Source organism: Rhinolophus sinicus, chromosome 5, assembly GCF_057876585.1.
Source record: "Rhinolophus sinicus isolate RSI-liver-muscle chromosome 5, RSI-T2T, whole genome shotgun sequence".
Taxonomy (NCBI): Eukaryota; Metazoa; Chordata; class Mammalia; order Chiroptera; family Rhinolophidae; genus Rhinolophus; species Rhinolophus sinicus.
Genome location: NC_142505.1, coordinates 4,306,453 through 4,320,756, shown reverse-complemented (window position 1 = coordinate 4,320,756; position 14,304 = coordinate 4,306,453). Strand labels below are relative to the sequence as shown.

The window sequence follows — 14,304 nt, the reverse complement described above, 5'->3', positions numbered from 1 at the left end:
TCTGCTCTGATCAGCCAATGCCAATCTCACCCAGAAACACCCTCACAGACACACCCGGAAATCATGTTTAACCAGGTATCTGGGCATCCGTGGCCCAGTCAAGGTGACCCATAAAATTGTCCATCCCCATCACCAGACTCAGAGGCTTTTCCTGCCCAGTGCGCCTTCCTTTCACAGGTGCCAGACCTGTATCGTACTCTGCAGGCTTTTGCTGCCGACTCCTTCTAAGTCCCTCGCCCCTTTAGTTTTCACAGGTGTTACCACCACTAATTCTGGCATTTCTAATTATGTCTTGGCGTCTGTTTCCAAAAGGAGCCACACAGACAGTTGATCCTGGAAGGGGTCTGAAGAAGCAGGTCATGAGATGGGTGGGGCCTGGGGACTGGCTCACCCACTGCCTGGCCTGCAATGAGGACCCATCTTGAGTGGTGTGTGTGGTATGGTTAGTCCCTGGCACAACTGTTAGACAGTTTACTGGTGGTGACCTTGGAGAACGTCCCTGTGGAAAGGAACGTCGCAGACAGTGTGCTGATTCAGGAATCTACAGCTGTGCAAGAGCAGACGCAGCTGGGCGGCAGGCTGATGACCTAATTGTTGGAAACCTGAGCTCCAGACATGTTGGATGCTCAGCCAAGGCAGGTCTCCCGTGCTAAAATCAGGGATAAGGTTGGAAAAATCTGGCACCTGAAACATAGGGCAGAGGTATGTAGGTGGATGCCCCTGAGAAATGTCTCTTCAGACTTCCTGAGCCTTCAAAGCCTGCAGAGGTGGCCCATCCCTCCCTACTGAGAACTAGCAGTTCCCCCAGGGGGGGACAATGCAGAACCCCCCCCCCCGCCCCCAGGAGGCAACAGGTCCTGCCCACTCAAGGAGCTGCCCCGCCTCCTCTGTGGCTGCCAGGCTGTAAGACTGATGAGCAAGAATGTATTGACTTGGAGGGACTCCCTGGGCCATGGGTTTCATACCTGGGCACAGACCCCAGGGAAAGGGGCAAACACACTTGGCTTCCAGGGGGGCTCTTGGAAGCCCAGAGAAAGCTGTGTCTCACTCTGAATGAAGGTCAACTGCATGGGTTGCTGAAGCCAATGGAGGAAAGGACTCCACAGTACAGGGAAGTAGGGATGCTGTTGGGATTTATTCTGAGAGGCCAGAAGACCCACCAAGGACTATATTCCATGAGAGGACCCAGAGGACACACCATTCCCCACAGCCATCGGGCATGCACTGGGCAAGGGGGCCCACATCACTCAGCTGCTTGTCCCTGCAGGCCAGCGCTGACTGGGTGAGGCAGCCACCAAGCTGGAGCTTGCTAATCGTGACGGAGATGACAGAGGCCTGGGCAATAAAAGCCAGCTGGCGGCCCTTGCCACAAGCAGGGCCACAATGAGTGTAACAGTGGTAGGAGGGGCAGCCAAGGACACCTGACCCACAGGGCACGTGTGGGTGGTAAACAGGAAGGTAACCAACAAGACTGCTGCTTCACACTTACAGTTAGGATGCTAAGCATGGCCGGCCCCGCAGAAAGAGTGCGGCCCCTGGCTGCACGTAAGCACGGGCATGTGCAGCTAGGGCTGCCCCAATCTGAGCTGCTGTGCTGGGTGTGGCCTCACCGCCAGAGCAGATGTGTAAGGCTTCAGGTAGATGATGGACTGCCATGGGTTTGGCAAATGCGTTTCGTTTCTTCTTGTTTCCTATCCTAATGAGGGAACAGGATTAGGAAGAGTTCACGTGAAAATGGAATGGGTGAAATATTTCTTTACAGCGGGGACCAAATCCCACCCACAGCTGTCCATAGCCTGTTTTCCTCTGGCCCTTCATTAAGAATGGTTTGTACATTTTTAAAGGTTTGTAAAGCAATGACAACAAAATCAAAGAAGAATGTGCAAAAGAGCATAGGTGCCCATGAAGCCTGAAATATTTGGCGGCCTTTATGGTGTTGGAGGTACTAGCAATGATGGGGAAGAGGCAGGACAGAGATGATGGCAAGCCCCAGTGAGAGGTTCACAACAGTTAGGTCCTGGGATTCTGGAGCAAAGCTGTGCCAGCCACAGCAAAGAATTACTGTGATGTCACACTGATGTGTCAATGCGACTGGGCCATGGAGTGCCCAGATATTTGGTCACACACTATCCTGGTGTTTCTGTGAGAGTGCTTTTGGATGAGAGTAACATTTAAATTGGTAGAATGAGTAAAGCAGATTGCCCTCCCTCAGGCGGGTGGGCCTCATCTAATCAGTTGAAAGGCCTGAATAGACTGAAAAAGCTGACCCTCCCTCGAGTAAGACAGAAGTCTTCCTGCTTGGCTGTCTTTGAACTGGGACATTGGCTTTTTCCCACCTTCAGGATTGAACTGAAACCTCTGGGTCTCAAGCCTGCCGGCCTTTGGACTGAAACTATGCCATCATCTCTCCTGGTTCTCAGGCCTGTGGACTTGTTGGACCAGTACTTATACCATCCGTTCTCTTGGGTCCTCAGCTTGCTGACTCACCCTGCAGATGTTGGGATTTGCCTGCCTCTGTAATCCGGTGAGCCAATTCCTTAAAATAAACCTCTTTCTATATATAAATCTATATGCATCCTGTTGATTCTGTTTCTTCCTCCGGAGACCCCTAATACAACTATGCACGTTAACCAAAAGCAAAAACACAGCTCTTGACATGCTACCGGGCCCTGGTAGAGATAGAATGGTTGGCTACAAAACACCAAGTAATCATATATATAGAACTGCCATCATTAGCTGGTTCTGTGAGACTCACCCAGTCGTAACTTTGGGCATGCTTGGCGGCAATCCTTTATAAGGTGGAAAGGCCACATCCCAAATCAAATCTGAGCAAGACCTGAGGACCTGCGTCACCGGCACATAACCACATGGCCGCAGTGCCCCTCCCTCTGCTCAGATCTGTGGTCATATGGGGGCCCGTATGAACAGCAGGAGCAGGAGAAAAATGCCCAAGCTGGCTTTAGGGATGGCTGGGCTCAGGATGCAACTCAAAACAGGATGGCGACTGCATCACAGCCATGCTCTGGAGTGACATTTCCAAACAGTGGCCATGGAAAAGCTTTGCAATTAACCCTATTTTGAGCTATGCCTTTTCTGCTCTGAGAGCCTCAGCCAGCACCACGGTCAGGAAACTGACAGAATGCCTTCCCCACAGGCAAATAAATGTTCCCACGGAACATAGCATTTGACCAGGGGACCCACTTCACAGTGAGAGGTAGACCACGGCTGTGGGATCTGATGGTCTCGTCTCAGCACCCAAAGCAGCTGGCCTCAGAGAGCAGAAACGACTGACTGAAGGCACGGCTGAGATGCCAGCTTGGAGTCCGTTCTCTGCACGCATGGGGACATCTGTCGGGATGTAGTCTATGCATTCAACCAGAGATGGGAGAAATTCTAGATAAATGGCCCTAATTTGTGTAGAGTTCAGTGATGTGCTGTACTTTTAACTCTTAATTCCTAGCACAGGCCTCCAAGCCTAAGATTTCTCATCAATTTTTTCCACTTATGCATTCATTACTGACCAATAAGAAATCATTTAATGGATTGGAGAGAAGGTTGAGACTTGACTAGTTTACATCCTTGATAATGATTGCTAATAATAGCAAACATGTTTGAGCTATTGTGAAATGCTAAGCCTTGTACATACTTTATCTCATTTCACCCTAAGAGAATCTCAAAGAAGGTGCTGTTATTATCCTCATTTCACGCATGAAGAAATAGAGGCTCAGAAAGTGAAGTCCTTTGTCCTGGTCATACCTCTTGTGGGTGGCCAGCTTTAAACACTGCTCTTTCTGTCTAAAATCTGTATTATTCTCTCAACAATTTGCTTCCCGTTATAAGAAAGATATCGCAGTTACTGCCATTCATTCTTTTATCCATCAATTCAGTAATTATTCCCTGAGTGTTTCTTATGTTTCCAGACTTGGCTGAATTTTGCTGATAACAGTGGTGAACAAATAGGCAGGATCCTGTCTTCATGAAGCTTATCGGCTAATAGCGTAGCAGCCCCATAAGTCAAAGGCATTTGGGGTCTCAAGAGGGAGCAGACATGGCATGTGCAGAGACTGAACTTTTGCAGAGAGACTAAAAAAGGTTCTCTCTCACCTAGACCCTAGAATCTACATTGTGCACAGTGAATATATGAAACCTGGGTTAAAGCATTGACCTCTTAGCCTCACCAGCTGTACAATGGATATGGAAATATTAGGTTTCTTACCAAGTGGTGGTAATCTCAAACAAGAAAACGTGTGAAAGCTCTTGGCAAACTGTAAAATATGGAGGAAAGAACTTTTTTGAAAATTTCATCTTTTTAAAATTGAGAAATGATTGACGTATAACATTAGTTTCAGGGGTACAAAATAATGATTTGGTATTTGTATGTGTTGAGAAATGATCACCACAGGACTTTTCTTTATATTAAAAGATTCAAACATAAACTAGAGAGAACAGTACAATAAATACTCAAATATCCATAAACCAGCCATCAATGATCAACTCATGGACAATTGTGTTTCATTTCTAGCCACCCAAACCCTGCACCCATATTTTGCGAAGCAAATCCTTGAGAGCATATTTTTTTATCCATACAATTTCAATACATATATCTCAAAGGAAGGGATTCTTTAAAAAAAAAACCAAACAAACACATACCACAATTAGCATTATCACTCTTAAAAAATTAAAAACAAAACTGACAGTAATTCCTTAATTTTATCGATTATCATAATTTGATTCAGTGGTCACATTTCCCTGATTATCCTAAAAATTTTGAGATCAGCAGGTTTGAATCAGTATTTAGAGAAAGTTCATATATTGCTGTTGGTTGAGACTTTATTTTTAATCTGTTAAATTCCCACTTCATCTTCTTTTTGTTTTCATTTCCTTTTTGTTTTTTTTCCCCTGAAGAAAGTGGGTCCTATAAAAACTGATTCTCAAACTTCAGTGAGCATCAGCATGCGTCCGTATCATTTGGAGAACGTGTGAAAAACAGATCGCTGTGTCCTGTCTCGGATTCTGACCCAGGGTCAAGGGTGCGGCTCCTGCTGGCCTGGGACCAGAGCCGGTCATACCCCGCAGTCTAGGTTCCTGGGACCGCATCCGTTGGTGGCATGTCCTTCAACACGTCCGTCTTCCATTCTCCTGTTAAGAGAAGCTTATGCAATTGCCTACTGCACAGTATAAGGCTTAAAACTCAGGGCTTGAAGTTCTGTGTTAAAGACACTGCGACCCACAGCAGCTGGGTGTAAATCTCGTTTTTGACACTTCGTTGCCATGCGACCTCGGGCAAGTTGTGAGGATTTAAATGCGATTGCAAAACGTGAAGTGCTAATTTAGCAAAGTGCCTGGCATCTAGCACGTGCTAAATAAGTTTGATTATGATTTTTTTCAAACAAGAAATAATAATGGGGCCCATTAGTGAAAGTCTGTGGAAGGCCATGAGTTTTGTAGGGTTTTGTTGGGTTTTGACGTCAGCAGAGCCAAGGAGGAACGAATGCACCAAAAAAGAGGTACCTGGACAGAGGGTAGGGACTCACGTCCACTTCCTGTCGGCGTGGGGTTCAGGCCCTTTAAGGAGGGCGGGGCCACGTGACCCAGAGGGTCACATGACTCGCGGGGCAACATGGCTGCGCCCGCGGTAGTGCCGGCTGGTGGACCCCGCGCCGGGCTCGGGCTCGTCTTTTCGCTGCCGCTGCTCTTGCTGCTGCGCGGGGCGGCGGGGGGCGAAGAGGCCGGCGCGGGCGCGGCGTCCCTCGCGGGCTCGTGCGGCTGCGGGTCTCCCCAGCGGCCCGGGGCGCCTGGCAGCTCGGCGGCCGCCGCCGCGCACCGGTACTCGCGGGAGGCGAACGCCCCGGACCCGGGCCCTGGACAGCGACCTCACGTGCCCGCCAAGGTGCTGCCTCGATTCCCTGAGGCGGGTGGGGCCGCCGGGGCTGCGGACGGGGTTGGCACGGGCGAGGCCAGGGGCGGCAGGAAGGCGAGTGAGGACGAGGCGCCCCTCCAGCCACGCCCGCCGCTGCCCTGCGGCGAGGACGCCCTCGGGCCTCGCTCCGCACCCGGCCGGCTCTCGGGCGCAGCTCAGTTCTGAGCGTCCGGAGCGCGGTGCGAGGCCCGCTGCCCCTCGTGTCCCTACTTCTCACTCGGTTTCCTCCTCCCTTCACTCTGTCTTGTGGGTGAGATTCTCAAGTTCAAGTCCGATGGATTCGGGTTGAAGGCTGGCTCCGCTCTGAGTAACTGAAGGAACCAGGCCCCGCGTCTCAGTGTCTCTGATAGTTTTGGAAACGTCCGTTGTCTGTTCCAGTGGCCGCTGCTGTGGGCGAGGGCTTGTCCTGTCCTGTCACCCGGGCCCTTTAGCACGTGCCTAGGGAGGACCAGGCCACGCGAGGCGCTTCATTACTAGTATTTGCCTTTGCCTGGCCCAGTGCCTGGCTGTGTTAGGAGCAGGATGTGTAAGTAACGACTGTCACTTCATTCTTTCCATCTGCCAGGTGCTCTGCACGTCGGTGCGGTTGTGGGAAAACTCCTGGGAGAAGAACCCAGGTCTGACGCCCGAAGAAGTGCTCCTCCTATTAGTAGAAAACCTAGAACTGCAGCCATTCCTCCTTTTCCCGTCCCACTTGCTTTCCCCTCAGTATTTCCACCTGCCGACACGGTAGCACAGGTTTACTCTGACAGAACAGTCACTGAAGATGCTTGTCTGTTGGTGTCTTTCCACACCCAGGCTGGGAAGGTGGTGGCGTCAGGACCGGGATTTTGTGTCTCAGGTACAGAGTGCGTGGAGGCCGGTGGCTGGCTTTCTCATTGTTTCTCCATCCCGGGTAATTACAGGCCTTTAAAACATTTCCTGTTGTTCCTCAGAGGATGACCTGCGTTATGTGTGGTGGGGAACCTGGTTACTGTTGTAGGTCGGCCATAGTTGATTTTAATTCCTCTCTAATTTGCGTGGTAATTGATGATCAGTTTCTCCCTCCTAAAGAGGAAGCCCTGCATCTGTTCATCCACTTTGTAACTGACAGAGCCGCTGCCTTATTTGCATGTACACATTGGTCTGTCTCAAAATTTTGCCTAGAACCTTCTGGCCAGTACTGAACATTCCTCATTGAAGTGCTCCAACTTGCTATTGGGTCCAGAATGGGATGTAGGTGGCAATATTTCTTGAGTCACATCTATGAAATGTACGTTTTCTCCATCCCTGTAGAGTGGCTTTCTGTCCAGACTGGGTATTGTGTGGGTCATCTTTGGCTAGTTGCTGCATTCACTCCCTATAATGTTTGGAGGCGTCCCAAGCTATTAATAGGCTAGGGGTTTCGAGAACACAGCCCACAAGACTTTTCGAAGACTTTTAATCCAGTGATTGAACCTGAAGTAGCCTTGTTATCAGGACAAAAATACTTCAAAGGAGGCAGTTCTTTATCTCTCGTTTTCCTTGGCTTCACATATTTTAGTTCATGTGCGGATTGACTTGGGTCTAAATCTGACACTTAGCTATTTATTCTAAATTCAGGAAGTACAATGTATGGGAGAGGTACCTGGTTGTGGTAATGGCCTTTTTTTTTCTTTTTTTTAAAGACTTTATTTTAAAGCAGTTTTAGTTCACAACAGAATTGAGAGGAAGGTGCAGAGATTTCCCGCAGACACCCTGTGCCCACACCTGCACAGCCCCCCTTCTTGTCAACATGCCCCACCAAACTGGTATGTTACAATTGATAATATCAGGTTCAGAGTTTTCTGTAGGGTTCACTTTTGGCAGCGTACATTCTGTGGCTTTGGACAAATGTATAATGACGTGTATCCATCATTATAGTATCATGCAACGTATTTTCACTGCCCTAAAAATCCTCTGTGACCTGCCTATTCGTTCCTCTCCTCCCCACTGGCAACCACTGATCTTTTTATTGTCTCCATAGTTTTGCCTTTTCCAGAATATATAGTTGGAATCATACAGTATGTAGCCTTTTCCGATGGGCTTTTTTCACTTAGTCGTATACATTTAAGTTGCCTCCATGTATTTTTATGGCTTGATATCTTACATATTTCATTTTATTGCTGAATAACATTCCCTTGTTTGGGTATACGAGCCACAGTTGATTTATCCAGTCACCTACTGAAAGGTATCTTGCTTGCTTCTAAGTTTTGCCAGTTATAAATAAAGTTGCTATAAACATTTGTGTGCAGGGCTGGTGGGCACATAACTTTTCAGTTCCTTAGGTTAAAAACCGAGGAGCCTGATTGCTGGATTAAATGGCAAGAGTAAGCTTAATTTATAAGAAACCACTAAATTGTCTTCCAACGTGGCTGTCCCAGTTTGCATGCCTACTAGCAATGTATGACAGTTCCTGTTGCTCCCCACTCTGCCAGCATTCAGTGTTTTCAGTGGTCCCGATTTTGGCCTTTCTATTACAATGGGAGTGTAGTGGTACTTTATTGTTTTGATTTGCATTTTTGGTTGACACGTGATGTGGAGTATCATTGCCATCTGCTTATATTTGGTGAAGTGTCTGTTAAGGACTTTGGCCCCTTTTAAAATCGCATTGCTTGTTTTCTTATTGTTGAGTTTTAAGAGTTATTTGTATATTTTAGATGACAGTCCTTTATCAGATGTGTCTTCTGCAATCTTTTCTCCCAGTCTGTGACTTATTTTCTCATTCCTTTGACATTGTCTTTTGCAGAGCAGAAGTTTTTAATGAAGTTCAGTTCAGCAGTTTCTCCCGTGGATGGTGCCCTTGATGTTTTATCACCAAACCCAGAGTCATCAGGGTTTTCTTCTAAGTTACTTTCTAGGAGTCTCATGTTTCACATTTTGGTCTATGATCCATTTTGCGTTACTTTTTTGTGCAGGGTGTAAGGTCTGTGTCTAGAGTCTTTTCTGAATGTGGACATCCACTTGTCCCAGAACCATCGTTGGAAGAGATGATCTTTGCTCCATTGAGTTGCCTGTTCTCCTTCCTCAAAGATCAGTTGACTGTATTTATGTGGGTCTGTTTCTGTGCTCTCTAGTCTGTCCCATTGATCTATTCGTCTCTTTCTCCAATACCACACTGTATTGATTACCGTAACTGTATAGTAAGTCTTGAAGTCAGGGACTGTCAGCCCTTCAGCCTTGTTCTTCTCCCTCTGCATCGTATCGGTGATGCTGTGTCAGATGCTTCTCCATATAAACTCTGCAATCGGTTTGTTGCTGTCCGTAAAATAACTTCCTGGGATTTTGATGGAGGTTGTATTAAATCTACTTTTTCTTTTTCTGTTTCTTTAGTTTAATTCAACAAATGTTTATTTGGCATATATATTATGTAAAACTCTGTCCTATGTCCTGGGCATAAAGAAAAAAATTTATGCTCTACCCTCAAAGCATTCACCCTCTGGAAGGTGTGTCTGTCTGTCTGTCTCTCTCTCAAACCTCACATGTAAGCATCATTTTTCTGTAGTGACAATACTGTAGGAGGAGTGTGTACAAAGCACTTGGAGAGGAAGAAAGGATTCATTTCTTCCTGGACAAATCAGGAAGTGCCTCAAAGTAAAGGTCACGTTTGAGCTACGCCTTGGGGGAGAATTCTCAGGAGCTGAGCTGGATGGGCAGGTGGAAGGACATTCCAGGAAGGAGACTGGCATGGGCACAGAGCACTGTGCCAATGCATGGAGTGTTCTGGGAAACAGAAACACGTATGGTTCTGTGGGTGAAATGTCACGCTTTTAAATGTAACACTTCAGATGTGTCTTATTTTGTATACTCATTTAATGAACGCTTGGGAAGATGAGGGACAGAAATAAATAGCATGGGGCTTCATCCTCAAGGAATTTGCAGTTTCACTGAAAAGTTATGGCAGTAAAAATGGTCTGGGAAACAATGTAGATACTTAAATTTTTTTACTTAAGTTCCCTCTGGTTAAAAAAGTATACAATTCTCATTGAGAAAATGATCCCAGCAATTTTCTACAGAGCTTATTTTGTAACAAAGTAGCAAAATATTTTAATCTCCATGTATCTTTCAAAACAGTTGTTTGAAAGGCATTTAGAATGATGGATAATAAAATTGTATGTGGTGTCTCTGTATGTTTGGGTGATTTCAGTCTCGATTTCCTGTCTGAGGATGTTTCTAATCAGGTCATAGCTTTGATTGCCATGAAACCTACCCTCCAGGAAGAAGTACTGTTTTTTCTCTAAATTCCCATAGCATTTTGTTGTCTGATGGCAACTTGTATATTTTCTTTAATGTTACGTTATTTGTGTAGTGTCTGATATCTCAGTCTATGTGGGAAACGTTTTTAGACCTGCTTTAATGTCTGCATCCCCCAAATGCCTTACACATTTTAGGCATTCTGTAACAATTCTTGAATGATTATTTACATTTGTGGTGGATACAATATTGAGAATAAAGGGTATCAGATTTTTTTTAAAGAACCTTTTATGCAGTATTCTTGCTGTGTCTCATCCTCCCAAGAATCCAGTGAGAATATTTATTTCCCACTTTACAGCTGAGGCACCTGAGGCTGAGTGGAACCGTGACTCCCAGGGCCTGAGGAAACTAGTGCCATTCCATCTGTTAGCACCTGTCTGTGTAGACCACCGAGGGAGAGAATGGTGGAGGTAGATAAGCCCGGACAGACAGACGGCCGCAGTTCCTGGACTGACCCAGGGAGCGTGCGGCTTCTGTTACTCACCTGGCTTTCTCCTGAGCCTTTTGCTTTTTAGGTGCTTAGGTTTGAGGAGAGGAGAGAAGGGGAAGGGAGAAGAGCTACACAGAAGAGTTGCAGGTAAACTTAATTCATTTTTGTGTGTAAGACAAAAATCTCATAGGAGCAAGTGAAAGAAATGACAAAACTGGCTTAAGCAGGAAAAAGGTGGGGAGGGCATTTATGGGCTTCCGTAGTTGCGAGTTGAAGAGTAGAAAGGGCCTCAGACACGCTGGACCCAGGGCCTCAGGCGGCATCGCCAGGTCTCTCTTTCTGGCTGTCTCTTGGTTGGTCTCCCACGTTGGCTTCATTTTCAGGAAATGTCCCTGTTCCTACTGATCAAATAGCCAGAAAAGAAAGTTCTGTCCTCATAGCTCCAGCAAAAGTTCTCATGAACTTGATTGGGTCACAGGCTTATCCGTAACTACATGTCTGTGGTCAGAAGAAAGCCGTGATTGGCCAGGCCTGATAGGTCCTTACGCCGGGGAAGACGTGGTTTTCAAAGGGTGTCAGGGATTTTTACGGGGGAGTTGGTGCCAGGTGGGTAAACATACGTGCCCACTGCACCTGGCCGGAGTGTGTAGCCCAAATACGGTTCTAGTCATTCTAGGCGTCTCCTGCGCCTCTGGCTTGAGTGGCCGTGGCAGAAACGGGTGGTAGAGGCGTTTGAACTTACTTTTAGGAGGAGTGGATTGTTTGAATGTGGACCTTCCGTGAGGCCTTGGTTAAATCGGTTCTTGTTTTGTGGCTTAAGATCCTGTGGAGTGAGACACCTGACACTCGGGATTTCACTCAAACGGCTTCTACATCTGTAGGACAGGAAACCTCACTTCACTGGTATAGATGGGAAATTGCGATCCACTCAGAGCAATGCAGACTATTTTTATCTACAGCTTCCAGACTGGAAATGTGGCTTATTCAGGGCTGGCTATCTCTGATGGTTAACGAAAGGAGGAAAAGTAAACAGGCAAAAAGAAAAAGACAAAACGAGGCTAGGCGCCCACAGCGGAAGTCGAGATTGTCGTAGCACGGCGGGTACTCACTCACCTTGAGGGAGCCGAGGCGGAGAAGTGAGGTGCCCGGGGCGCTGTCTGAGGCGCAGCGGGCAGAGCGTCCTGTGGCCGAGGGCTGCACACCTGTCCTCAGAACAGGGCATCCTTGTCTGCTGCGTGGAAGCTTTTTTTTTTTCTGTAAGTCTTTATGAAACCTTTCATTAGATCATTTTAATAGTCATCTTAAGACTGCACTTAAAGCTTCTGTCCGAGGCCTCTTGTCCTTCTGCTTTGCAGAGCTGCGTAGAGCCCTACTTTTTCAGGGCTCAAGAATCTTGTGCCCCAGACGCTTGGGGAATTAACGAGAATAATGTGTGAACCTGGTTCAGTCCTCGAGCAGAATCTGTTTCAGAGGTCTCACTGGGGGGCAGACATGCGGTCTGTGTCTGAGACTGTGCTGGGAAAGAATTGGAATTTTTGTTGTTAAAATTTTTTTTTTTAAAGATTTTATTGGGGAGGGGGAACAGGACTTTATTGGGGAACAGTGTGTACTTCCAGGACTTTTTTCCAAGTCAAGTTGTTGTCCTTTCAGTCTTAGTTGTGGAGGGTGTAGCTCAGCTCCAGGTCCAGTTGCCGTTGCTAGTTGCAGGGGGCGCAGCCCACCATCCCTTGCGGGACTCGAGGAATCAAACCAGCAGCCTTGTGGTTGAGAACCCACTGGTCCATGTGGGAATCGAACCGGCAGCCTTCGGAGTTAGGAGCACGGAGCTCTAACTGCCTGAGCCACCGCGCCGGCCCTGTCAATACAATTTGAATAATTCAAATGATAAATCCCTCGTTATATTCATGACCTCACTTGTTCAGTGAATAAAGTTTTTTTTTTCTTTTTTTTTTCTTCTCAGTGGCTGCCTTGAACTGTGCACCATGCTAGGTGCTGGGGATATAGAAATGAAAAACTTTGTTTCTGGTTCCCAAGGAGCCTAGGTTCTAGGGAAGGTGAAAACATGTTATTAAAATACTGTGTATGTCAGATGTCAGGTAGAGGCATTCATCAGAGGGACCCGCCTGAGGGGTGTATGACCTAGTCAGGGGAGAGAGATACAGGCAGGAAAGGCCTCCTGGAGGAGGTGAGCCTTGAACTTTGATATTGTTTACAAACAGTCCAAGTGCACGTGGACTTTAAGTGAAATGGTGAGACATCAGGCTCTGATGTTTAGTTATTTTACCCTGAAAGGAGATGGGGCTGCCTGGAGAATTAAAGTAGGGAAGTAGCATGATCACACTGATACCTTATTTGGTTTAGTTTTTTGACTACTCAGTACATTTACATGCAATAGAAGTAAAACATAATATAGAAGAATGTGCAGTGCAAGGTTTTCTGCTTGGCTAATAGCCTCCCCCTCAAACAACCACTGCTTCAGTTCCTCGTGTGTCTTCCCAGAGCTATGTCTGCAGGTATAAGCAGACAGAAACACATGGGAGATACATGCTCCCCCCGCCTGGTTTTCACCCATGTGACAGGAGACCGTGCCCACTGAGTGCATCTTGTTTTGTTCACTTAGCTCTTTACCTGGGTCAGATCTCTTCATGTCAGGAGAGTAAAAGCATCACAGTTCCACTACTGATGAACACTTAGGTTGTCCCCAGTCGTTTTCGGTCACTAACAGCTGTCATAAATTGTACCGGGTACAGAAGACTGACTAGCATTTCAGAAAGTTCAGTAGGGGCTTCAGTTTGTGGAATAAATGAGTGGATGGCAGGTGGATGGCTTAGGAGCAAGGAGGGATGTGAAAGGACCGGACGAGACTGGGAGACCAATTGTGAGGTGACTGCAGTGTCCGTGAATAGAAAAGGGGAGACTAGAGGGATGGATGTTTGGGAGATCCGGTCCGACTAGGTGACCTGCAATGTTGGGGTAAGGGGCTGGGAGTTGTCGAGTAGGAATTCTTAGCATAATGGTAATACCTTGGACAAAGAATAGGACATTTATTACCCATGTGTCATAGATGCAAACAGCTCCATTTTTATTGGGAAATACGTGCACAGAGTTGAAGGGAACCACTAGCAAAGACAGTTGGTGCAAATAGGAAGTAGAAACCAAGGGCTGTTGATTGCTCATTTCTGTGTCACTGAGCTTGTTTTCCTAACTCTTCTGCTGTTATTGCTAAGCCCCGTTCTCGCCTTTAGTCCCACTCATTGTCTCCTCTGGTTTCCTTTATTTCCTTTCTAAATTTGAACCCGTGTTTTCTAGATCAGAGATCTGACCATTCTTAAGCTGCTGAGAAGGCAGTGAGTTGACTTTTCACGCAAATGATTAGAAAATAATGTGTCTGCACAGTGTATTTCTGACAGATGGTATGATTGTGCTCTTTTTAAAAATCATTGAGGTAGATGACATACCATAACATCGACCTTTTCAAAGTCTACAATTTAGTGGTTTTAGTATAGTCACAGGTTTCACAGTTATCATCACTAATTCCAGAACATGTCATAATCCCGCAGAGAATCCTTGTATCCCTTCAGCAGTCATTCCCCATTCTCACCTCTTGCTCTCTGGATTCGCCTATTCTGGGAATTTTTTGCAAATGAAGTCATGTAATATGTGGCCTTTGTGCATGGATTCATTCACTCAGTGGAATGCTTTC

At 46.7% G+C, this 14,304-nt stretch overlaps 1 protein-coding gene across 13 annotated transcripts in view; it reads left to right on the top strand.

The window, feature by feature from the left end:
* Positions 1–5,582: 5,582 nt before the first annotated feature.
* The window catches only part of SUMF1 (sulfatase modifying factor 1), a 278,602-nt gene continuing 269,880 nt past the window's right edge, over positions 5,583–14,304 (top strand). For all 13 annotated transcript variants that reach the window (XM_074312228.2, XM_074312230.2, XM_074312224.2 and 10 more), the window contains exon 1: positions 5,583–5,890. In XM_074312228.2, the coding sequence (XP_074168329.2) occupies positions 5,621–5,890 (270 nt within the window). In that variant the 5' untranslated portion in view covers positions 5,583–5,620. The remainder of the gene's footprint in view (positions 5,891–14,304) is intronic.